The 26,890-nt window shown below is 37.4% G+C and overlaps 1 protein-coding gene and 1 pseudogene across 4 annotated transcripts in view; one reads left to right on the top strand and one right to left on the bottom strand.

Moving 5' to 3' along the window:
* The window catches only part of LARS (leucyl-tRNA synthetase), a 71,044-nt gene that overhangs the window by 35,412 nt on the left and 8,742 nt on the right, over positions 1–26,890 (top strand). For all 4 annotated transcript variants that reach the window (XM_025387070.1, XM_025387068.1, XM_025387069.1 and 1 more), the window contains 15 exons: positions 3,634–3,719; positions 3,809–3,874; positions 3,996–4,078; positions 4,806–4,944; positions 5,282–5,494; positions 8,081–8,138; positions 11,748–11,811; positions 14,353–14,536; positions 16,307–16,397; positions 17,260–17,400; positions 18,288–18,428; positions 18,620–18,730; positions 20,847–20,957; positions 23,285–23,389; positions 25,265–25,360. In XM_025387070.1, coding sequence (XP_025242855.1) covers positions 3,634–3,719; positions 3,809–3,874; positions 3,996–4,078; positions 4,806–4,944; positions 5,282–5,494; positions 8,081–8,138; positions 11,748–11,811; positions 14,353–14,536; positions 16,307–16,397; positions 17,260–17,400; positions 18,288–18,428; positions 18,620–18,730; positions 20,847–20,957; positions 23,285–23,389; positions 25,265–25,360 — 1,689 coding nt within the window. The remainder of the gene's footprint in view (positions 1–3,633; positions 3,720–3,808; positions 3,875–3,995; positions 4,079–4,805; positions 4,945–5,281; positions 5,495–8,080; positions 8,139–11,747; positions 11,812–14,352; positions 14,537–16,306; positions 16,398–17,259; positions 17,401–18,287; positions 18,429–18,619; positions 18,731–20,846; positions 20,958–23,284; positions 23,390–25,264; positions 25,361–26,890) is intronic.
* LOC112625770 lies at positions 9,003–10,048 on the bottom strand (annotated as a pseudogene).

Here is a 26,890-nt window from a genome sequence, read left to right as displayed (position 1 = left end):
GGTTTTCCCCGGGATTAATAATTATGTTTTTTAAAAATTCTTAATTTAAAATATACTTATCAGTACTCCATTTCTCAACTCTTTCCCAACTGTCTGTTTCTTTCCTTACTCAGGTCAAACACATCAGTGTGCTTTCAGTTCCACTCAGAGAAAGCTCTTCCAGAGCTCCTCTTGAGCTGGATCTCCTGTTTCCTTAATCCCATGTCTATGTCCTTCTTATATTCTTTCTCACTTTGGTGAAGCTCTGCCTCTGATAGCTTTTCTGATAAAGGGTACCTGGAAGGTAAATTGTTATGACTTTTCAAGAGTGAAATATGTCTTCTATCTTTATATTGGATTGTCTGGGTATAGATTCTGGATTAGAAATAATTTTCCCTTAAAAACTTGAGGGTATTACCTCATCGTCTTTTGGTTCATTGATGCTATTTAGAAGTTGAAAACTCTGTGGTAGTGACTGATGTTTTTGTAAGTAACTTGTTTCCTCTGACTTTGGAGGCTTGTATAATCTTTTTTCTCACCGTGTTCTGAAATTTCATGATTTGCCTTGGTGTAGGTCAATTTTCGTTCATGCTACTGGGTGCTTGGTGGGCTCCTTCAGTCTGGAAGCTTGTGTACTTCAATTTGGGGAACACTTCTTGACTTTTTTCTTATTCTCTATTTTCACTTTTTGAATTCCTGTCATTCAGATATTGAACCTCTTAGATCCTGGCAGTCCTGTTGGTCCTCTTTGTGGGATAGTCCCTCATCGTTTTCTTCTGGAGTATTTGTTTACTATGTGCTTTTATGTACTATTTGTGTGTGTGTGTATGAATACAAATTTATAAAAACTTTTTTTAAAGAATCGTTGTACGGAAAATTGAATATGTATCACCCAGACTCAATAATTACTAACTTTGGGCCAGTTCAATAATTGATTCTTGTTTTCTGATTTTTTTTTTTTTTTTAAGAGACAGGGGTCTTGCCATATTGCCTAGGCTGTTCTGGCTTTGGGCTCAAGTGATCTTCCCACCTCAGCTTCTTGAGTAGCTGGGACTACAGGCATGTGCCTCCATGCCTGGCTGATTTGTTGTAGGATGATGTTCTTGTTTCATAGACAAGACGTCTCTGAGGAAGACTGCTGATATATAATATATTTGGGTGTAAAAAGAAATGTGTTTGCATATGGGTAGGACTTGTCACTAGGCTTCACTGGGGGAGATCTAGAAAGGGCCATTTGGGCCTTGGGGCCTGGATGTTAAGTTTTTTTTAGTATTTGCTTTTGGGTTTGTTAGATTTCCCTACAGAAGATTCTGCCAATCTCTAGCTCAAAAGGTCTAAGTGGCCAGGCACAGTGGCTCACGCCTGTAATCCCAGCACTTTGGGAGGCTGAGGCGGATGGATCACTTGATGTCAGGTTTGAGACCAGCCTGGCCAACATGGTGAAACCCTGTCTCTACTAAAAATACAAAAATTAGCCAGGCGTGGTAGTGTCTGCCTCTAATTCCAGCTATTCGGGAGGTTGAGGCATGAGAATCGCTTGAACCTGGGAGGCGGAGGTTGCAGTGAGCCGAGATGACGCCACTCCACTCCAGTCTGGGTGACAGAGCACTGTCTCAAAACAAACAAACAAGAAGTCTAAGCAACTGAGCATTTTGGGAGTTGGATGGGAGAAGATAGCTAGGAATGTGTACCAACATCTCGTGTGCTGACTTTCACTTAACTCCCCTACTTTTACTATGATACTTGGAACTTTGTCTCTAGTTCAGAGACTTTCTTTTACCTTTTCCAGAGAATTAGCCTTTTTTTTTTTTGTTTTTGGTTCTGGTATAGGTAGGGGCAGTATATGGGGTTCTAACCTCTATTTTATTTTATTTATTTTATTTTATATTTTATTTTATTTTATTTATTTTAATCTTATCTTATTTTTTTTTACCACTTCCCAGATACCCACTTCTTTAAATGACTTTAGTTGGTGCTCCTCTTTTCAGTCTCACTTATCTCACCTTATCTCTCTTTTCTTTCTTTTTTTTTTTTTTCGGAATTTTGCTCTTGTTGCCCAGGCTGCTGGAGTGCCATGGCACAATCTTGGTTGGCTCACTGCAACCTCTGCCTCCCAGATTCAAATGATTCTCCTGCCTCAGCCTCCCAAGTAGCTGGGCGTTACAGGTGTGCACCACCATGCCCAGCTAATTTTGTAGTTTAGTAGAGACAGGGTTTCTCCACGTTGGACAGGCTGGTCTCGAACTCTTGGCCTCCCAAAGTGTTGGAATTACAGGTGTGAGCCACTGCACCTGGACCTTATCTCTATTTCTAGAGCTATTTAATGCCACCAATTTCTGAGACTCTTAGAGGTACTGGAGTACAGAGTGGATTGCTTTTCGGCTTTTTCTATTGTTGTCTTAGGATTTAGATAGCTTTTTAATTTTTGCTAATATATTTGTCATTCATGTTGCTTTTTTGTTTTCAGAATTCAGTTAATATTTTTTCTTCTCTCGTTCATTTTGACTTTGTAGGTTCATGCCATTTGTAAAACCCTCTTGTCTTTTTATTGGAATTTTGAACAGGAGTTAAATGTCTGTTTTTGATCTACCATCTTTAAACCAAAATCTCAGCTATTTAATTTCAGCATGAAGAATTGCATTAAAAACAGAGCAGTGAATCATTTTTTGAATAATAATGCTGAATTTTATTTTTAAAAATTATCCTAGCCTAAAATGTTTAGGATCATCATAGCATTAAGAGAGATTTATATTTGGTAAGAAATCAAAAGCATCATCAATTTTCATGCTTAAAAGTATTTAGGATCATGATAGCATTAAGAAAGATTTATATTTGGTAAAAAATCAAAAGCATGGTCAGTTTTCTAGTGGAAATTTTTCATGGCACTATAAATCTTTAGTAACAAGATTTTCTATGTTTAGTGTTTGTATCTCTTTTTTTTTTTAAAGCAGTTTATAAGAAGGATGAAAAGCTGCCATAGGGCTGTGCACAGTGGCTCACAGCTGTAATCCAAACACTTTGGGAGGCTGAGATGGAATACTTGAGCCCAGGGATTCGAGACCCGCCTAGGCAATGTAGTGAGACCCCATTTCTATAAAAAAATTTAAAAATTAACTGGGTGGAGTGACATGTGCCTGTAGTTCCAGCTACTCAGGAGGCTGCAGTGTGCAGTAGAAGGGTCACATGAGCCAGGAGGTTGAGGTTGTGGTAAGCTATGATAGCGCCACTTCACTCCAGCCTGGGTAACAGAGCAAGACCCTATCTGTCAAAACAAAAACAAAACAAAACCAAAAAACACAAAACCCCAGAAAACTGTCATAGGAGGCCTAACCTTCAAACCATAGGATTCGAAACTGCTAACCATCTTCTGTGTTTTTTTCCTTTTTGTTCACTTTTTAGTCTTTCACTGAAATGAAATAATCAGTAGGTAGAGAAAGTGATCCACTTGATGAAGATTCATGCCTTTTTAAAAGCAAGTGTTACATAGAAGGAAAGGTAGAAGATAACTGACCCTGGGAAGGTGGGGAAGACATAATGAAAATGTGGGCTTTCAGTTATTGGTGGTATAGCATTTTTTTAAAGTAATTTTTATCCTTGAGGAATGAAGATTGATTTGACATAGTATCTAATATTTGTTTATTTACCTTCCTTTAGGGAGATGCACTTATTTACATGGAACCAGAGAAACAAGTGATGTCCAGGTCGTCAGATGAATGTGTCGTGGCTCTGTGTGACCAGTGGTTAGTCTCTTTTATAGCAAGAAAATTCCCCTAGTCAGTGTACTCATCTTTGACTTAAAAAAAAAAAAAATCAATTTGTTCACTTGTAGGTACTTAGATTATGGAGAAGAGAATTGGAAGAAACAGACATCTCAGTGCTTGAAGAACCTGGAAACGTAAGATGGGAGAAAGTGATGAGGGAGGAAAAAGGAGATGAAAAATGTGGAAAAAATAAAGTTGAAATGCAACAAAAAAGTGAACCAATAAAGATACACTTTGTCTTTTGCTGTTTTCTAGATTCTGTGAGGAGACCAGGAGGAATTTTGAAGCCACCTTAGATTGGCTACAAGAACATGCTTGCTCAAGAACTTATGGTCTAGGTGAACAAACTTGACATTTTTCTGTTTGGATAACTTTGCCAGTTACAAGGAAATATACGTTTTTACCCCCCCCCCCCCCCCTCAATTCTAGTGTTTTCTGAATTGAAAGCAACAAGTTTTCTTTGGATGGTCAGGAAAACCTAGGATATAGTCCACTATCATCTACTATGTGGTAGAAATATGCCTTCTCTAATCTGTATAGAGTTTATGGTGTGTCTTTTTTATAGAGAGACTCCAAGCTTCAACCATTTGTCTTTTTTTTTTTTTTCTTTTTTTGAGACAGAGTCTTGCTCTGTTGCCTAGGCTAGAGTGCAGTGGCGCGATCTCGGCTCACTGCAACCTCTGCCTCCTGGGTTCAAGTGATTCTCCTGCCTCAGCCTCCCGAGTAGCTGGGATTACAGGCAACTACCACCATGCCTGGCTAATTTTTTTTGTACTTTTAGTAGAGACAGGGTTTTACCATGTTGGCCGGTTTGGTCTTGAACTCCTGACCTCAGGGGACCCACCCACCTCGGCCCCCCAGAGTGCTGGGTTTACAGGCTTGAGCCACCGTGCCTGGCCCATTTTGTCTTTTATCTACCATTTTATTTTTATTAATTATTCAAGAATAATTTAAGAACTTCCTAAATAAGTAGCTTTGTAAATGCTATAGCCCTCTTCTTAAAAATGTGGATTCTATAGATGAAATGTCTCTTAGGTTCCTCATGTGTTACTTTTTATTTTTCAGGCACTCACCTGCCTTGGGATGAGCAGTGGCTGATTGAATCACTTTCTGACTCCACTATTTACATGGCATTTTACACAGTCGCACACCTATTGCAGGGGGGTAACTTGCATGGACAGGCAGAGTCTCCGCTGGGCATTAGGTTGGTAAACAGATAAGGGAAAGGAGCATAATTTGTCAGTAAGAGTTGTGATATTTGATTTACATATTGAAATGTTTTAATAAGATTTATGTAGCAGAATTTTGTCATGATGTTTTTGCTTTTTTACTGTTGAACTGGGAAAAATTAATAGATGGCCCCTTACTATCATCATCTATTCTTCATTCTTGTGGAAGCTGTTGTCCTTGTTTGTTCCTGTAACTACATTAAGAAAGAGATTCCTAATCCATCAATACCTGAAGAGATTCAGGTATTGATTCTTCCAAAGAAATTACATATATGTATATATAATAGTTTGTTTTATTTATTTTTAATACAGACCACAACAGATGACCAAGGAAGTTTGGGATTATGTTTTCTTCAAGGAGGCTCCATTTCCTAAGACTCAGATCCCAAAGGAAAAATTAGATCAGTTAAAGCAGGAGTTTGAGTTCTGGTATCCTGTTGATCTTCGCGTCTCTGGCAAGGATCTTGTTCCAAATCATCTTTCATATTACCTTTATAATCATGTGGCTATGTGGCCGGAACAAAGGTGAATGATAAAATAGGTGTGGACTAGATTTATTGATTGTCAATAGTGGTGTTTTGTGGCTTCAAATATCTAAGAAATTATCGCGGACGGGATAGTATAGATTTGCCAGTTATGTTCTTTTTCTTATCTTAAATATGTACTAAAACAGAAAGGCCACCCCCTATCTGTTGCATCCAGAAATCCACATACCTACCCCAAGCACCAAAGCATGTCATATTTCAGGTGCATTGCTGGTCTGCTAGTAATTCATTTGACCTGTTAAATGCAGGAATTATTCTAGAACATTAGAATTGGAAAGAACTTTCTCTTTAGAGCAGAGAGCCCCAAGGTTCCAGCATTAGTTTTAGTAACATTCTGACTAGAGTCTGTTTCTTCAGAGGAATCCTTCTGTCCTTTTCCCTCTTTACCCAGACGTGTCTACTTTTCTCTCTAGTCCCTCAAGTAGCTGAGGAAACAAACCTCTTAGTCTGTTCAAATTTTATTTCATAAAACCAAAACAATTTCTTATGCCTTCTTGTATTTAGAATAAAATTACATTTTTTTTCCTCAAGAATAAAATGAAGATTTTGAAGTAAAGAAATAAAATAATTTTTTTTTTGAGACAGAGTCCAGACTGGAGTGCAGTGGCATGATCTCGGCTTGCTGCATCCTCTGCCTCCCGGGTTCAAGCAATTCTCCTGTCTCAGCCTCCCGAGTATTTTTTATTTTTTATTTTTTTGAGACAGAGTTTTGCTCTTGTTGCCCAGGCTGGAGTGCAATGGTGTGATCTCAGCTCACTGCAACCTCCGCCTCCCGGGTTCAAGCGATTCTCCTGCCTCAGCCTCCCAAGTAGCTGGGATTACAGGCATGCACCACTATGCCTGGCTAATGTAGTATTTTTAGTAGAGATGGGGTTTTACCATGTTAGCCAGGCTGGTCTTGAACTCCTGACCTCAGGCGATCCACCCACCTTGGCCTCCCAAAGTGCTGAGATTACAGGCATGAGCCACTGTGCCCAGCCCAGAGGAATAAAATAAATTTAATGCCGTTCATACACTACTTGTCATCCAGTGTTATTACTTACCTTATTTATTTATTTATTTATTTTTCGACAGATTCTCACTCTGTTATTTGGGCTGGAGTGCAGTGGCACGATCTTGGCTCACTGCAGCCTCGACCTCGCGGACTCAAGTGATCCTCACACTTCAGCCTTCCGAATAGCTGGGACTAGCCACATGTCACCTTGCCTGGATAGTTTTGTTTATTTTTTTATAGAGACGAGGTCTCACTTTGTTGCCCAGGCTGGTCTCAAACTCCTGGACTCAAGTGGTCCTCCTGTCTCAGCCTCCCAAAGTACTTGGATTTCAGGTGTGAGCCACCGTGCCTGGCCCTACTATTTTTCTCTATTGTTTACAATGCATTTTTAGGCAAATTGGATATCTCAGAAGTATTCTTTACCAATAAGTTGAGTCTTCATTCCTTTGCACCAATTTTTTTCACATTTGTTAGGTTTTTAAAAATTACAGATAAGTGATGACATCAAGAGCTTATGCCAGGTACTTTTTAAATCACTTTTAATAACTTTTTATGACAGCTTTTCGAGGAAGGTCTTTAATATCCATGTCTATAGGCAGGGAACTATACTGAGGAATAAAGAGGAACAAATCATAACCCAAAGCTACCCAGCTAATGAATGTTAGTACAAGTATGCAAACCCAGAGAGATTGGCTCCAGAACTCTTGCTCTCAACCCCCCATATGATCTCATTGCTAGAATGAATGAATGGCATGTACATAGTTTGAAAATTTAAAGAGTACATAAAGGCAAAAAGTTAAAAGTGAACTTTTACCCTTGCCTGCACACTACTCTATTTCCCAAAACTCATCATGATACTATTGGTTTCTTGTGATTTTATATACCAGCATCTGATATCTCTATTTATTTGTTAATATATACAAAGGTACCACATTGTTTACACTGTTCTGTCTTATGTTTTCACACACACACGCGCGCGCGCGCACACACACACACACACACACACATATATATATATATGTATATTTTTGAGATGGAGTCTTGCTTTGTCACCCAGGCTGGAGTGCAGTGACGCGATCTTGGCTCACCGCAACCTCTGCCTCCGAGGTTCAAGCAACTGTCCACCTCAGCCTCCTCAGCAGCTGGGATCACAGGCGCCCGCCACCACACCCGGCTAATTTTTGTATTTTTAGTAGAGATGGGGCTTCACCATCCTGGCTAGGCTGGTCTTGAACTCCTGGCCTTGTGATCCTCCCGCCTTGGCCTCCCAAAGTGCTGGGATTACAGGCGTGAGCCACCGTGCCCGGCCTTCACATATATTTTTAAGATCTTTTTATATCCATACTTGTAGCCCCACCTAAGTAGTTACATCATTGTATACGTGTATCCTAGTTTATGTAGCCAGTCCTTTGCTTTGTTTTCATTTCCCATTACAAAAAGGACTACAGTATATATCCTTGCACTTTTATCTCAGCAAACCTTTATGAGTGTATTAGCTTTTACCTCAAAATTTTAAGCCAGAACTATCATCTTTGTTTCTTATTTTCTGTCTTTAAACATTTATCTGTGAAGTGACAAATGGCCTACAGCTGTGAGAGCAAATGGACATCTCCTCCTGAATTCTGAGAAGGTAAGGCTTATTGCATCTTGAAAGTTTAAAATTCTGCGGAAGGCTTTTCAGATTTAGGGTATTGCACTTTTTTTTTAATGTGTGTAAGAAATAATGTGTCCAGATGTGGTGCCTTGTGTCTGTAGTCCCAGAGCTTTGGGAGGCCAAGATGGGAGGATCACTTGAGGCCAGGAGTTCAAGACCAGCCTGGACAACATAGTGAGACCCCATCTCTACCAAAAATTTAGTAAATAAATAAGAAATAATATGAATTAATCAGAGTTGAAAACCTTCTAATTAGCATATTTAGGACTAAGCATAAATTAATTTTTATCTTTAAAATTGAGCAAGGGGAGTAGATAGTATTAATTGAAGGGAGAGATAGGGAAAAGTTACCTATTTGTAACATTTGTATTTAGAGTGGCAAAAGGTGACACAAATTGTGACTGAAGTAAAGAGAGAAAAAGACAGACACAAGGACAGGAATCATAAAGAGCTTAGCATTGTGACCCAGAAGAGTTTTCTTTTCCTTTTTTTTTTTTTTTGTGATGGAGTCTCACTCTTTTGCCCAGGCTGCAGTGCAGTGGCACGATCTTGGCTTACTGCAACCTTCACCTCCCAGATTCAAGCGATTCACTTACCTCAGCCTCCTGAGTAGCTGGGATTACAGACCTATGCCACCATGCCCAGCTAACTTTTGTTTTTTTCCGGAGAGATGGGGTTTTGCCATGTTGGCCAGGCAGGTCTCGAACTCCTGACCTCAAGTGATCCACCCGCCTCGGCTTCCCAAAGTGCTGGGATTACAGGCATGAGCCTTTGTACCCAACCGGTTTTTAATTTTTATTTTTAAACAAATCCACTTTTATTTATTGACTTTTCGTTAGTTTAAATCCTTGAGGGGTATAGCATCACTCAGATTCTGTGTCCAATACCTTTAGCAGGAAGATCATTTAGGAATTTGGCATGAACCATGCTACTGTTCCCGTGGGGCCCAAGTTACCTTTCCCCAGATTATTCTGGTTTTGTTTGGTTTGCTGCCAGGAGTCACTGTCTTGTTCTTTGCTTTGTATACATAAGCCCATCTCTTGCCCAAATAGAATTCTATTTCATCTTGAGCATAAATACCTTCTTTTTTTTTTTTTTTTTTTTTTTTTGAGATAGAGTCTCGCACTGTTGTCCAGGCTGGTATGCAATGATGCGACCTCAGCTGGCTGCAGCCTCCACCTCCCGGATTTAAGTGATTCTCCTGCCTCAGCCTCCCGAGTAGCTAGGATTACAGTTGCCTGCCACCATGCTCGGCTAATTTTTTTGTATTTTTAGTAGAGACGGGGTTTCACTATGTTGGCCAGGCTGGTCTTGAACTCCTGACCTCATGATCCACCTACCTCAGCCTCTCAAAGTGCTGGGATTGCAGGTGTGAACCACCACACCCAGCTGACACCTTCAATTTTAGGAAGAGCTGTGTGTTCTGGAGACACTGCTCATAGCCAGCTAAAATGGCCTTGGACCATAGCCTTCCAGCCATATTTCCTTTTAGAAGTCCTGCTCCCAGCAGGCCTCCATAGGATCCAAGATGACAGAAAGAGCTATTTTTTTAAGTTGAGAAAATGGCTCGGTGCTTTTTGTTTTATACTGTGACTGGCCACTAAATTAGTAGAATGATAGAATTTTGGAGTCTGTAAGATTTTTAGGTGTCACTTAATGCTCCTTCCTAAGCAGTATAGTAGTCCTCTCCATGCTTCTACTGTTACTATCCCTACTGTTACTGTTAATGATATGGGTGATTTTTTTTTTAAAACAGACTACATAGGACTTTATCTTATTAATCAATATCCTCAACATGAGGTTATGCAAACTTGACAGACCCCTCACTTGCCCCTATCATACTTCTGTGCAAATTAGAGAAGGGCACCCCTCCTTGACTTAAAAAAAAAAAAGGTACAAAATTATTTATTCCTTATTAATAAAAATGGTAACAAATTAGGATTTGTTACAACCAGTGAATTTTACTGTAACCAACAGAATAGCAATGACAGTATTAGTTGTATAAGTATCTACGTCATAATGAAAATAGTTGTAGGGGGCTGGGCACGGTGACTCACACCTATAATCCCAGCAATTTGGGAGGCCAAGGCGGGTGGATCACTTGAGTTCAGGAGTTCAAGACCAGCCTGGCCAACTTGATGAAACTCCATCTCTACTAAAAATACAAAAAATTAGCCGGGCCTGGTGGCAGGCACCTGTAATCCCAGCTACAGGCTGAGGCAGGAGAATTGCTTGAACCCGAGAGGCAGAGGTTGCATTGAGCCGAGAACGTGCCATTGCACTCAGGCCTGCGTGACAAGAGTGAAACTCCATCTCAAAAAAAAAAAAAAAAAGAAAAAAGACAATAGTAGATTTAAACAAAGGGTGGATGATATAAATTGCATTATGTAACATCAGACTTAGCCTGTGCCCTAATATTGAAAGGTAATAAAAAAAAATTACTTTAAGATAATCTGTGGCTGGGTGCTATGGCTGACACCTGTAATTCCAGCACTTTGGGATGCCAGGGCGGGCAGATCATGAGGTCAGGAGTTCGAGACCAGCCTGACCAACATGGTGAAACCCCGTCCCGACTAACAGTACAAAATTTAGATGGGAATGATGGTGCGTGCCTGTAATCCCAGCTACTCAGGAGGTTGAGGTAGGAGAATCCCTTGAACCAGGGAGGTGGAGGTTGCAGTGAGCCAAGATTACACCACTGCACTCCAGCCTGGGTAACAGAGCAAGACACTATCTCAAAAAAAAAAAAAAAAAAAAAAAAAAAAAGGTAATCTGTATATTAGACAGAAAAACTGCTGTTTAGAAGCACAGGTGATTTTAATAGATTTTGTTAGATCAACAAGGAACTTTTGATTATTGAACTAGTTTCTTCTTTGTAAGTCAGAGAGGAGCAATACATTTATTCTTGTTAGAACTTGACATTTTCTTTGGTCTGTCTGAATGTTGTACTATCCTGATTTTATTAGAACAAGATATGTATTGCCATGTAGTATAATAGAAAACTGGTATAATCATTTCCTTTTGATATCAGCATAGTTATACTAATGACATACAGTTTTAAAACAATAAAGATTGCTAGGCTGTGAGTGGTGCTTCTTCAGATGCATTGCCCTAAGACAGAGCACAACTTGAACAACCAATTATTGTGACCCTAATGATAGGAGGGTTCCTAAAATCATAATTCCAACCCATGAGCGGATCCGTTCCATTTCTGAATGATTCTAATTGCCGTAAAGCTCTTTCTTAAGTAACCAGCTGGTGTTCCAGAGTTAGAGCGGAATCATTACACATATCTAACCCAATTACCAGGAGACAGTGTAGGCTGAATCAGTGGACTGAGTGTAAGTCTGGAGGTCCTCTCCTAGCTGCGTCACTGAGCTGAGTAACCCAAACAAGCCACTTTATTGGGTGAAATTCAGTTTTCACCTCTCTAAAATTAGTGTAATATGTCTTTTCCTTTCCATATTTCGAATTCCTTTTTGTTTTTATCTGGTCATGGCCAACCTAGTTAATTTATTTGACTGATTTGGTTTATTTTATTTATATTACTACTATTAATGCTTGATCACTGACTCTCTATTTCAGATGTCCAAATCCACAGGCAACTTCCTCACTTTGACCCAAGCTATTGATAAGTTTTCAGCAGATGGTGAGTAAACATTTTTCTTATTGCTGTTCCATAGGGTCCAGTTCTCCTTAGATTATAGAAGACACGTTAAAATTGGTGTTTTAATTTTAACTTTCTGTTTTGCTTTTAACAAAATTTTAAAATATTAATGTTTCCTTTGTTGGAGAGCAACATGATATTTAATATATAAGAATTGCTGACATGATGTGTTCAGGAACAAATCAAGCTGAAGTTACTTTGAGTCTTCTTTTAATGAACTCATTATCATTGCTAAGATTCAAGACTTGTTTTGTAGAGATGTTGAGTATGGGCCAGGCATGGTGGCTCATGCCTGTAATCCCAGGACTTTGGGAGGCTGAGGTGGGTGGATTACCTGAGGTCAGGAGTTCAAGATCAGCCTGGCCAACATGGTGAAACCCTGTCTCAACTAAAAAAAAAAAAAAAAATAGCTGGGCCTGGTGGCGGGTGCCTGTAATCCAGGCTACTTTGGAAGGCTGAAGCAGGCTGAGGCAGGAGAATCACTTGAACCCGGGAGGTGGAGGTTGCAGTGGGCCGAGATCACACCACTCCAGCTTGGTCAACAAGAGTGAAACTCTGTCTCAAAAAAAAAAGAAAAAAAAAAAAAAGTTGAGTATGTAGGAAGCTTTTCCAAGATATTTCCTCTGTATTTGGTATTCCATTCTTATTAACTGAGACAGAGTCTCGTTTTGTCACCCAGGCTGGAGTACAGTGGCATGATCTTGGCTCACTGCAACCTCCATCTCCGGGGTTCAAGCAATTCTCATGCCCCAGCCTCTCAAACAGCTGGGATTACAGGCATGTGCCTGCACGCTTGGCTAATTTTTGTATTTTTAGTAGAGATGGGGTTTTGCCATGTTGAGCAGGCTGGTCTTGAACTCCTGGCCTCAAGTGATCCATCCTCCTTGGCCTTCCAAAGTGCTGACATTACAGGCATGAGCCACCGTGCCTGTCCTGTATTTAGTATTCCTAAAGGTGTCTTGAACCTGGGAACATTGATTTTTTCAGAAAATTGTTTTTTTGTCTGGCCTCAGTCCTATTACATTTTATTATTATTGTGTCAAGAGAAGAGATGCACTATCCTGAAAGAACCATTCATTTCTTATATAATTAGTCATTGGTCTTCATGGTACTTCTTTTTATTGGTCATGGCTAACTCAGTTTGTGTTCTCAGTATTTTGATTGGACACCAAAGTCAAAGAGAGAACTGTATCCAAATAATAGAGTTAGTCTGTTTCTTACAAGTTATATAAGCAATTATAAAACCACTTTATGTATATATTAGGATTGAATAAATAAGTAAACAGGTAGATAATGAGAACCTCTGCCTCATGGAGCTCACTATCAGAAAAAGAAGCTATTAAGTAAGTAAAGAGAATATGCTAGAATGAGCCCAATCATGGAGTCAGATTGGATTTGGTGATAAAAGTATGAGCTCATGATTGTTATTTTGTGTATAGATATATAGATATAAAAATAAACAGCCGGGCATGGTGGCTCACACCTGTAATCCTAGCACTTTGGGAGGCTGAGGCGAGCGGATTACCTGAGGTCTGGAGTTTGAGACCAACCTGACCAAAATGGAGAAACCCTGTCTCTACTAAAAATACAAAATTAGCTGGGTATGGTAGTGCTTGCCTATAATCCTAGCTACTCAGGAGGCTGAGGCAGGAGAATTGCTTGAATCCGGGAGGTGGAGGTTGCACTGAGCTGAGATTGTGCCATTGCATTACAGTCTGGGCAACAAGAGCGAAACTCCATCTCAAACAAACAAACAAAAAACTATACATATGTGTATGTATGGGTTAGTATACAAATATGAACTGTTAAGTGGAAAAGGCAAAGTGTAGAACCTGAATGCTTTGATTGGACACCAAAGCTAAAGACAGAAAGAACTACATAATGAGTTCCCTCTTTTTTTTTTTTTTTTTTCCAACAATATAGTGTTCCATTATAGGGATATCCTACAGTTTAATTGATGGACATTTAGGTTTTTTTTTTTTCAATATTTTAGAATGGAAGATTTTGGTAGTACTGAGAGATGAGAATTGAAAAAGTAAAGTTTTATTAGTAGTAAACTTGTAAGAACCTAGTTTCACAACTGAGAAAAATTCATATGTGTTTGTACACATAAGGCACCAGTGTGTATTCTCATGCATTAAAATATATTTTGCTACCTCTAAATGAGGCTGAGATGTTGATAAGAAAACCACAAAGAAACGTGTATCTTTATCCCCAGTTTATCATTTTCTATCTCTGCCTCATTAAAGATCACTTTATCTCATTAACTCAACATGACTAAGAAGAAACACATATTGGTGCTTAGTGGATGCAAATCAATATGAATGGCTCGAATATTTTAACATCACTTTTAGGGATGCTACTTTTTGGTGATTTTAATTTTTGTTGTTGATCCAGGACAGTCCTTTAAAGCATTTGTTAATTTATATATGGGCTTTGCAAGGTACCCAGCTGCACACAAAGGACACAATTGATACTCAGTAACCATATTTTTAATTCATTGACTTTTTTTTCTTCTTCCAGGAATGCGTTTGGCTCTGGCTGATGCTGGTGACACTGTAGAAGATGCCAACTTTGTGGAAGCCATGGCAGATGCAGGTATTCTCCGTCTGTACACCTGGGTAGAATGGGTGAAAGAAATGGTTGCCAACTGGGACAGCCTAAGAAGTGGTCCTGCCAATACTTTCAATGATAGAGTTTTTGCCAGGTAATCTCTAGATCCCAATCATTTTGTGTTTTAGGGTTACTTAGTCGTGGTGCATTTTTAAGTTTTCTTTTTCTTTTTTTAATAAAATAAACTAATGATAATAATAGCTAGTATTCATTGAAGGCTTACTTGTGCCAAGTACTATGCTGAGTATTTTGTGTCCATTATCTGACTTTAGCCTCAAAGCAACCTTATATAATACAGGTATTACTAGCTCTATTTTATAAATAAAGAAACTGAAGCTTAGAACAATTAAGTATTTCCTTAAATGCCTTAAAAAGCCAGTAGTTGCAAACTTGGGATATGAACTTGCTTCCGTCTGTCTTGAAAGTCTGTTCTCATAACCATTTTACCATGTTGTCTTGTTTAGGGCAAAATGGTTAAAGGAAAAGTAGATTAAAAGAAAAGGATAAATATCTTTGGAGTCATCCTACGCGCTGGTATTACAAAGATGAATAAGACATGATCCTTCCTTATTGTCTCGCAAGAGAGACAAGCACCCAGTTTTTAAGTACAATAATAGAGATAAGGAGAATTCAGAGATATCATGTGACTTCTGGGTTTCTTTCTTTTTTTTTTTCTTTTTCCGATACAGAGTCTCGCACTGTCACCCAGGCTGGAGTGCAGTGGCACAATCTTGGCTTACTGCAACTTCTACTTCCCAGTTTCAAGCTATTCTTCTGCCCCAGCCTCCCGACTAGCTGGGATTACAGGTGCCCGCCACCATGTCTGGCTAATTTTTTTGTATTTTTAGTAGAGACAGGGTTTCACTATGTTGGCCAGGCTGGTCTCGAACTCCTGACCTTGTGATCCACCTGCCTCGGTCTCCCAAAATGCTGGGATTACAGGCGTGAGCACCACGTCCGGCCAAATTCTGGGTTTCTTGAAAAATAAACAAGTGTTTTCAGGGAGAGGAGAAAGTGTGGATAAGCCATGGAAAGGGTCTGATATTTATTTGAAGTACATTATCTGATGGGCAGAGGTAGGAGATGAAACAGGTTGGGGCTAGATTAGGCCAAATTAAGAAGGACCTGGATTGGTATGAGAAAATTTTTTTCTAATGTCCAGTATTAGTTATTGTAAATGCAATAATTAAAACCTAGCTATGGCCAGGCACTGTGGCTCATGCGTGTAAACCAGGCACTTTGAAAGGCTGAGGTGGGAGGATTGCTTGAGCCCAGGAGTTTGAGACCAGCCTGGGCAACAAAGTGAGATCCCATCTCTACAAAAAAAAAGAAATTAACTGGGTGAGGTGGCTTGCGCCTATAGTCCTAGTGCTTGAGAGGCTGAGGAGAGAAGATCCTTTGAGCCTAGGCATTCGAGGCTACAGTGAGTTGTGATCATACCACTGCATTCTAACCTAGGTGACAGAGACAGGACTTGTCTCAAAAACAAAACAAAATAAAACAAAAAAAATCTAAAACTTAGCTACAATATTAGTTAAGCTATTTTCATATTACATTTTGGGCTTTATAAGAATAAAGTGTCCATCAAGAAATTTCTAAACAAGCATCACTTATTATGTCGTAAACAGGAGCCCTAAGCAGTGTCAGATGACAGTACTTAAGGATGGATACACAATAGAGAGACTGCAGTAGTTTGTTTTAAGGAACACAAAGGTGGTGTTGTGTTGAGCAGTTTTAAATGTTTCGGGCATTGTTCTCATTTTACTGCTTAAATAAGCAGTAAATTTGTATATGCAGCAGTTTTTTATAGCTATGTATAAGTGCCTTTAAACTCCATAACCTTTTTTTTCCCCCTATTCAATAGTGAATTGAATGCAGGAATTATAAAAACAGATCAAAACTATGAAAAGATGATGTTTAAAGAAGCTTTGAAAACAGGGTTTTTTGAGTTTCAGGTAGGCTGTTGATTCTTTTGGTAGCTATAAAACATGTCAGTGTGAACATTATGTATTTTCCCCCTTTTTTCTTCCTGCTGTAGCACAATTACTCGCCTAAGTATAGACTGAAAATCCTGCCAGAAAAATTTTAAAGTCTTCAATAAATTGTGATTTTAAGTTATTTTCTTTGGTATTTTTCTATTATGTCCATTCAATTTAAATAATTCTGCTCCTAGTTAAGCTATGAGCATTCATATAAAGGAGATTAAAACTAAAATTCAGCTATACTTTCCAGGAAAACATTTCAAAATTGATAAAAACGAAGGCAAAATTGTGATTAATTGCTATTAGTTTGAGAGCAAGTGTTTTCTGAGGTTTTCCACAAGGTGTCAGTATTTCCTTAAGTTTGGCATTTAAAGTGCTTAAAGTAAAAATGCAGCTTTACGCAATGAGCTATGTAAAATATCACATTGAGATTTATGTAACTTGGTTTTCAGAGATGTGGTTAAATAAGGATAAATGGCTGAGCATAGCAATGTGTTGTATTTATAGTCTTTTTTCATATTTAATATCCTATATGCTGCTAAGAGCAGTCACCCTTAATATACAGTTAAAGTTGTTCAACTTTTATGTCTCAGTTACAAACTGTCTGTAAAAAAATTCTTTTTTTTTTGAGAATTATTAGTATAAAACTACCATGTACTTTGGACAAAGATAAATACTTGCAGATTCTTAAAGTAAAACCTTTACAGTAATTTGTTATGGATTTTTAAAAGACTAGAAACTTAAAAATGTATTAAAACCAAGATACTGAAATTTTTTCCTTTATTTTTATTTTAAAGAAGGTGAGGGAAATGGTAAATAATTTCAAATTTTATAGGCCGCAAAAGATAAGTACCGTGAATTGGCTGTGGAAGGGATGCACAGAGAACTTGTGTTCCGGTTTATTGAAGTTCAGACACTTCTCCTCGCTCCATTCTGTCCACATTTGTGTGAGCACATCTGGACACTCCTGGGAAAGGTACCTTTATGCATTTAAAATGTTTTAAGTGGTTTTTATTTTGGCTTCATTAAATAAGTGTTGTGCTAATATTGTTACTTAAGAGAGAAAGTCTGAAAGTGAGTAATTCAAGAGTGATGCTGGATTCAGCATCATAATTATGACAGGTTAAACCAGAGTTATCTCCTATTCAGATGGATATATGTGCCCTTATTTATATATACACAGTGTATACATATTTTTAAAAGGTGAAAATATTGAGAAAGATATAAACAATTTTTATGAGCTCCTTATAAGCAGAGATATAGGTGTATATTTGCATAAGTATTCTTGTTTTATATAAAACTTCTGGCATACATAGGACTTAATATTCAGGGATATTAGCATTCTTACTATGAATATAAATTCAGTTATTTCTCCTAGGCTTGCAGATAAATAGTTTGGCTGGTTTAATAACTCCTTTCCAACCATATTAGCTAGGCTCTTTTGTATTTTTAAATGCATGAACAATACAGAAATGTGCTCATGATCTATATACCAAATAGCCATACTTGAATACTGGATGTATTAACAGGATAAAAACTGAGTGTATGCGTAATTTATATTATAATGATTAAATTTAGGCAAATTAGCGTTACATAATTTTCTTTGAAAGTGAGCATATGTGTGTGGGTATTAATACGCTTGTACAAATGGATGCTAATTAAGAATGTAGAGTCAGACTTCACAGCTTGAATTCTAGGGAACATTAGATCAGGGGCTGTGGAAGTGTGTTATGTGTAGTCAAGTTTGAACTCTGAGCACACAATTACAGATGGTATCCTTGGTATGAAACTATAATTAAGAACCATAAAATAGTTACATTGTCTAATCTCACTGAACTTTCTTTGTTTTTCTTTTTTTAAAAGCCTGACTCAATTATGAATGCTTCATGGCCTGTGGCAGGTCCTGTGGATGAAGTTTTAATACACTCCTCACAGTATCTCATGGAAGTAACACATGACCTTAGACTACGACTCAAGAACTATATGATGCCAGCAAAAGGGAAGGTAAAGTCTTTTTTTTTTTTTTAAAGATTATTCCTTAAAAGTTATTGATCATATAACAATTAACAGTAATGAAAGTTAAAAAGATTTTCATTAATGGTGAAGACCATGGTGGTGTATATTGGGGGAGGGTTCTTCTCATTTTTGGTTTATATAAAAGCTATTGAATGTTTTTCCTTTCTTTTACCATGTAGAAGACTGACAAACAACCCCTGCAGAAGCCCTCACATTGCACCATCTATGTGGCAAAGAACTATCCACCTTGGCAACATACCACCCTGTCTGTTCTACGTAAACACTTTGAGGTGATGCTCTCAGTAGACTTTCCCCCCGATGGTGTTGTATGCTCCCTATGTTGTTTTTGTTTTTAGGATGTTGGCAATGTCTGGGAGAAGAAATATAGGCAGCTTTGTGTCATTCCCTCTAGGCAGAGAGCATCCTTTTGTTATTCTTGGTGACTCTTAAATGGATGCTGAGGAAAAAGCTGCTGTTTTTCTCTCATTTTTGAAACATTTATACAAAAATACATTGGATCTAGTTGAATGTAATCAAAAGAATTGGGGGTTTTCATATGTGTAGTTGAAATAATGAAATGAAAGGACAGAGTTTGCCTTTGGAATTTGTTATAACTTGAGCAGTGGGAGTCATTCATTAAATTTATTCATTCATTAAATTATTTCAAACCATAACCTCATTATTGTTTGGAAAAAAGTGAAGCTTTGTTCTTGAGTACCTTAAATGTTGTTTGGTTTGATAATTACCTATAGAAATGTAGAACTTGAAGACATTTTTGGCTGTGCCAGATAATGATAAATCCATTTAAAGGGAACTCAATAACTTAGATCTAAGTTTTCCTGAAAGAAAAAAATCTATTTTTCCTCTGCATTCAAAATGTAGAAACAAAGTGTGTTTGTGGACTTGGGCTTTTTTGCTTAGGTTATTAAAACAGTTATTGCTAGATGCAGACTACTAAGGTGCACTTAAAAAAGAGAGACAAAATATGGATTGTGGTCAAAATGTAAAGAAGAAACATAAAGGAAAAATTCTTAGCTTTGATATTCTAGACTGTTATTGGAATTTTGCCTGAATACTTTTCAGAGTTATTTAAGAAATGCTAAGAAAAACTGCTTTTACATTTGTAAAATTTCAGAGAGAAGAGCAAATGTTTTTGTATTCCTTGTGAGTCTATTTTATGGAAAACTACTTCCACCTTTGATTGTGTATGTTAGAAATAGAAGGTGGCCTTTAGAATCTGCTTGCAGATTTTGAATTAAGGTAAATAAAAGATAAAAGCTACTTTGGTTGGCAGAAAAGTGAAACTACCTCAGTGGATTATATATTCATACCAGTAATTTCAAGGAAGCAATGGAAGAACCCAAATATAATATGTAATGTCTTAGGTATTAAAAAATGCATCACCTCTGTTCTTTTTGAAGTTGTATTTTTGCTTAGTATTCATTGACTAGATAATTGAAAACAGTGGTATCTTTTGGCATTAGCAGCTTTCTTTTAGATTTTTGTATGTTTTCATCCACAAGAATGAAAAGAATGTTCATTTATAATCACGAAGAGTGTTCTTATGTTGAATGTGGCACCTTTTTGGTGACATAAGGCAAAGGAGTGTTTCCCACCCTTTTTCTTTTTTATGTGTTTCAGAGGAATACATTAACAAGTAGAATATCTTTTCCCATGTACTTTAGTAAAATTTGGAATTGAAAATAGATTTTTTGAAATTGTGTTATGTGTTCCTTTTCGTTTAGATTCATTCCCAACCCTTCCTTTTACAATAAGGAGAAAATAAGTCGCCCAAAACTTTGAAAAGACCACTTGCTTTGTTTCTCACTCTGTTGAGGGGACCATTAATATCTGTAGAAAGAAATGAATTTAGATTCATTTAAAGCACACTTGGATTGTACTCATTAGTGACATATGATATAGATATTTATTTTTGAGTAGATAGAAATGATTCTGTTTTTAACAGGGCAATAGCTAGGGATTCTTTTCACAAGTGTAACAATTTCTTTCTAGTGTCCAAAAGCAGACATTATATAAACTTGTATAATAGTTGTGTAATTTTTTATTTTAATATGACTAATGAAATGCTTTTAGAAATTTGAAAACAAGTTTTTATGAGACCATTTAGTTTCTGAACAGGAGAAATATTCAACACAAATCACTTTTTTTCCTCCTCTGAACTAAAAAGTATGTGTCATCAGTTTATAGAGAATAGGAGACTTCCTTCTGCATTGTTCATTCACCTTTCACTTCTCCATGATGCTAGGGCTGGACACTTTTCTGCTTTTCTCTAAGGATCAGTAGAGGCCACCATTCTATGCCTGGCAGACTATAGTCAAATCTACTATTCTGTCTTATTCTTGAGACTTTTTTTTCTACATTACTCTCCCTCCTTTCTTTTTTTAGGCCAATAATGGAAAACTGCCTGACAACAAAGTCATTGCTAGTGAACTAGGCAGTATGCCAGAACTGAAGAAATACATGAAGAAAGTCATGCCATTTGTTGCCATGATTAAGGTAAGCTATGGACCTTATGCAGCTGTGACCACATGAGTAATGGTTAGATAGGACAATAGAAGGATGGATAGGAAAGCCTTGGACATAGTCTCCTGCCAGAAATCTGCTGAAATAGCACTTTTCAATCAATGGCTGTGAGAAATGATCTATCAGATTTTGGGTTTACTTGTGGAATCACTGAGTATGTGAAAAATATGTATTGTGGAAGAAAAATTGGTTTAGAATTGCTGCACTGAACTGTTCCCTTCATATTCTACCTTCCCTTCTTTCAAGTTTGGGAAAGAAACATACTCTTTTGGCTTACATTAGGCTTATAGAGGCTTGCATTTCCTAGACCCTATTCCTGGAACCAGGATTCAATATTTGTATAGGTACAGCTTAACAGGATAAACACTGGTTTTAGTGGTTGGACCAGGGTTTCTCAGCATAGCTCTATTGGTATTTTGGGCTCGATAGTTCTTGTGGGACACTTTAACGGCATCCCTGGCTTCTACCCATTAGAAGCCAGTAGAACTACCTTTCCCGCTAGTTACGACAATGAAAAATATCTCCAGACATTGCCAAATGTCCGCTGGGGGCAGAATCACCTTCCACTTCTTGCCATTGAGAATTACTGGGTTAGACTCTTAGTTTTCTTCATATACATAGCTGATGTATTGTTGGATTTCTTGACAAAAAGAAACCGAAAGAAGGCTTATATTGCTTAAGATCTCAGACTATGAGGCCAGAAAAATCTTGGTTGAAATTCTGTGTATCTGTCATTTCTTAGTTTTGAGACCTTGGTCAAATAACTTTAATTTTTTGGGCCATAGGATTTTTCATCCATAAATGAGGATACTATAGAACCTAACTTTTTAGGAGTGCTGCGTAGTATACCTAACACACCTAAGTAGCACCAGTCAAGAAGTAGGCTTGGTAAATGTTGTTTGAAAATGCAAATTAGTATCTTCCAGCCTACTAAGCATATCGTGGTTATTCTTTTACTGCCCTTTAATTCTTGTGTCTTCTTGGCTGCAGATGCCTGATGGAGACCAGACCTCTTAACTTTTCCAATACTATAATAGATTGGTATTCTTGGAAAAGGTTTTTAATTCTCTTAGACCAAAGTCACTGTTTGATCCTCAGGGTATTTTAGGTTTCAGAAGTAATTTAGGATCCTGGATTGACCTACACCAATCAAGTTGTAATATAAGTGCTGGTATGTTCATAGTTCATTGGTTCCCCATTGGCTAGTGTCATTGGTCATAATGCCAAATCACTGTCAACATGTGGATCCAACAAAATATTCCATTGGTGTTTGCAGAGGCCATTAATTTTGATGACATGTTTTAAGAGAATCCAGGGAAACCTATTCAAAAAGTAGTTACGTGTATATATATAGCGAGAGACAGAGAGCGTGTGTGTGTGTGCGTGTGTATAAAATGATATTAGATTCAAAAGTTGGCTTCTTTAGGATCTCATTTAAATGTGAAGAACCATCATCAGACTGTTTGAGTGGTGATATATTTTTAAAATTATGTTGGTGATTTGCCAAGCAAATTAGTGGTTTTGCAAACTTTGAAAGGGATTAATAAATCTGGGAATAAGAAAATGACTTTCTAGCACTTTTCATGGGAAAAAGAAATAGAACTTGCATAGTAAGCTAAAACAGTGAGTAGCAGGAATAATGTCAGGTCACTTTCATTAAGTATAACGTGTTCTAGGTAGTTGTATCTATGCATATGTACTTGGATCTCTAGGATTCTATTTTGTGCAGCAAATATCGACTATCCAAGAAAATTAAGAAATTATTTTTTACATGCCATGTTTGAGTACTCATGTAGTATGAGTTTTTTTTCTTTAAACTTTGCAGAAATATCTTTGGGGATTTTTTGTTTGGATATTATTAATTCATTATTCTCTGAAACAGCTGTAAGAAGGTGGTATCTCAGAAAATTAAAATTTTGGTTTTTTTGGTAACTTAAAGGGATATTTTCATACATTTGGTTGATTCTCTGTCAAGTGAATTCTTTGGGCTTGCAAATTAAGTCAGTCTAAATAAACAATCATAAAACCATATTTACTTTATAAATCTGAAAACCTTGTGTCTTCCCATCTTTTCATTGCTGCCATAATCTTATAATACTTTAAATGATAACTATTTGGAGCTAGTAAATTTCATTAACAAGCAAATGTAGGTAAAGGAAATCATGAGTCCAAGGCCTTTCCTTTAACTCCTGAAATCTGAGATTTTATCAACTAAGAGAAGAATGATTACTTTGAAGGAAGTATGTTTTCCAACATGTTCTTACTGTGATTTTGTTTTTCCATACCATTTTGGCTATTAGGAAAACCTGGAGAAGATGGGGCCTCGTATACTGGATTTGCAATTAGAATTTGATGAAAAGGCTGTGCTTATGGAGAATATAGTCTACCTGACTAATTCCCTTGAGGTAAGAGGTCCAGGGATTGTAATAACTATTTAACAGTAGTTAAACCATAATCCAGCTCTTTTATTTTACAATAAATCTTTTTATAAACTTCATCTTCTGTGTTTAGTATCTTTGTTAAATATGTCAGTCAGAAATATTTTTGGAGAGAAAAAAAATGGGTGAGTATAAAAGTTGCAGGAAAAAAAGATCTGTCATCTTATTTTATCAATTCTCAATTTACATATGATCAATTATACATTAAAAAACTGTATGTCTGGATATGATACTGCAAATTTTTTTTTTTAATTATACTTTAAGTTCTTGGGTACATGTGCACAACGTGCAGGTGTGTTACATATGTATACATGTGCCATGTTGGTGTGCTGCACCCATTAACTCGTCATTTACATTAGGTGTATCTCCTAATGCTATCCCTTCCTCCTCCCCCTCCCCACAATAGGCCCCAGTGTGTGATGTTCCCCTTCCTGTGTCCAAGTGATGTCATTGTTCAATTCCCACCTATGAGTGAGAACATGCAGTGTTTGGTTTTCTGTTCTTGCGATAGTTTGCTGAGAATGATGGTTTCCAGCTGCATCCATGTCCCTACAAAGGACATGAACTCATCCTTTTTTATGGCTGCATAGTATTCCATGGTGTATATGTGCCACATTTTCTTAATCCAGTCTGTCACTGGTGGACATTTGGGTTGATTCCAAGAAGTCTTTGCTATTGTGAATAGTGCCGCAATAAACATATGTGTGCATGTGTCTTTATAGCAGCAAATTATTTATACTTTATTTATACTTTATACTGCAAATTATTTATACTTTATACTGCAAGTTATTTTTAAGAGACCTTATATTTAAATGCTTTCCAAACCTCTTATGTTATGGAGTACTCTGAATTGGTGCTTTTTTCCCCCCTCCCTTTTGATTTGCAGAATTGGATTAATTATAATGTCTGGTTCATGATATATTATGATTGTTCCATATCTTCCCATGTTTTTTTTCTCTCCCAATTTATAATAAAATGAACATTCATGAATCTACTACCCAATCCAAGAACTAGAACCGTACCAGTAGCTTTTACATATCTGTGACTTTCTCCCCATCCAATCTTTGTGCCCCAGTCACAACTTTATATATAGATTGTAAATAAGCTGGTCTCAGACAACTTAGGCCAAAGGAAAAGCCATTTGCTCTAGAAAACTGTTAGAGCACTCAAAAAGTGGTCCTAGTAATAATGAAGACACTCAAGTAAAAAAAAATACAGGTTTGGAGTTTAAGTAAAATTGTTTTGTGAAATATGGAGATGGAAGAAAGTTGTTTCTAATTAAGTATTTTATTTTAAATGAGTTAATGAAATTAATAAACATTAAATGACATCCATTTTATATATATCTAAATATTCATATATATTCATGTAGGTCAAAAAACTTCCTGGATCTTTTCACTTGGACCATGCGGACACATCTTATGTTTAGGGTCATCTTATGTTCAGACATATGCACTGTGCTATATTTCTGAGCTTTTCTTCCATTTATTTAAGTGGAAGCCTTTTATTCTCAAATGATAGATATCTGAACTTCAATTTGTCTTAAGTGGAAGCCTCTTATGCTGATTTTCATTTTGTTTTATATGGCAGATAGATGCCAGATTTCATTATAGAAAATGATAAACATGACTATATAAATAACAATACTATGAGACATCTAAAATGAATATTAAATAACTGATTACAGATTTCATTTAATATTTATATGGAAAATAATAAAATTGCACAGACCATTTCATGTTAACTGGAGAACCTAGTTTTGTTCTTGGTGAAATGAGGTGGTGATTAATTTGAATCACATTAAGTGATACTAATAACTTCCATTTTTTCCCCTCTATTTAGCTAGAGCACATAGAAGTCAAGTTTGCCTCCGAAGCAGAAGATAAAATCAGGGAAGACTGCTGTCCTGGGAAACCACTTACTGTTTTTAGAATAGAAGTAAGTTGCAGGAATCTCACTGAATCATTGCATTTTAAAACTAGAAGAGACCTAGAGATCATTACATCTAAATCCACATTTAAAAAATAGAACCAAGTAAGGTCCAGAGATATTAAGTGGTTGGTTTGTTGTAGACCCCATTGTTTGCTAGAAATGGGGATGTACCTGAAATGCCCCAATTCCTTTGTTCAGTGCAATACTTACTTTTTCCTCACTTTACTGTTACAGGAACTATCAGATGTTATTTGTGGGTTTTAAAAATAAAAAGTATGATTTTCAGTATCTGGTTTTTATTTAAAAATACTGGAAATGTAGAACCTTTTTAGACAGTTAAAAGGAGCTTTTAAACCTCAGATGAGTCTTGGTTTGATTGTTATTCAAGGCTGTTTTGTTTTTGGTATAAACTGGATTGATGCATCATCTTAAGTTATGCTGCAATAGCTTTTTTTAACCCCTTAGTTTTGGGCCATTATTGGTGAAGACAAAAAGGTTTTGGAGATTCTGGGGTTTTTTTGTTTTTATTTTTTTGAGACGGAGTCTCGCTCTGTCGCCCAGACTGGAGTGCAGTGGCACAATCTCAGCTCACTGCAAGCTCCGTCTCCCGGGTTCATGCCATTCTCCTGCCTCAGCCTCCCGAGTAGCTGGGACTACAGGTGCCCACCACCATGCCTGGCTAATTTTTTGCATTTTTAGTAGAGATGGGGTTTCACTGTGTTAGCCAGGATGATCTCGATCTCCTGACCTCATGATCCACCCTCCTTGGCCTCCCAAAGTGCTGGGATTACAGGCTTGAGCCACTGCGCCTGGCCTTTTTTTTTTTTAAGTTCTGGGATACATGTGCAGAACGTGCAGGTTTGTTATATAGGTATACATGTACCATGGTGGATTGCTGCACCCATCTACCTGTCATCTAAATTAGGTATTTCTCTTAACGCTATCCCTCCCCTTGCCCACCCCACCCCAACAGGCCCTGGTGTGTGATATTCTGCTCCCTATGTCCATGTGTTCTCATTGTTCAACTCCCACTTATGAGTGAGAACATGCGGTGTTTGGTTTTCTGTTCCTGTGTTAGTTTGTGGAGAATGATGGTTTCCAGCTTCATCCAAGTCCCTACAAAGGACATAACTCATCATTTTTTATGCCTGCATAGTATTGCATGGTGTATATGTGCCACATTGTCTTTATCCAGTCTATCATTGATGAGCATTTGAGTTGGTTCCAAGTCTTTGCTATTGTGACCCATGCTGCAATAGACATATGTGTGCATGTGTCTTTATAGTAGAATGATTTATAATCCTTTGGGTATATACCCAGTAATGGGATTGCTGGGTCAGATGGTATTTCTGGATCTAGATCCTTGAGGAAGGAGATTCTGTTTTTTCAGTCTCAAAGAATCCATTCAGATTGGCAGCATTTGGCAAAGTCCAGGGGACTGCAGTTGGGAGAGTCTATAAACTGCCCTCCTTGTCTTGATAAGCAGAGGACTTAGATATGTTTTGTTACTTCTGCCACATTTGAAAACCCAGCAAA

This window comes from Theropithecus gelada, chromosome 6 (assembly GCF_003255815.1).
Source record: "Theropithecus gelada isolate Dixy chromosome 6, Tgel_1.0, whole genome shotgun sequence".
Lineage (NCBI taxonomy): Eukaryota > Metazoa > Chordata > Mammalia > Primates > Cercopithecidae > Theropithecus > Theropithecus gelada.
The sequence above is the reverse complement of the archived record's forward strand: the minus strand, read 5'-3'. Positions and strand labels throughout refer to the sequence as shown.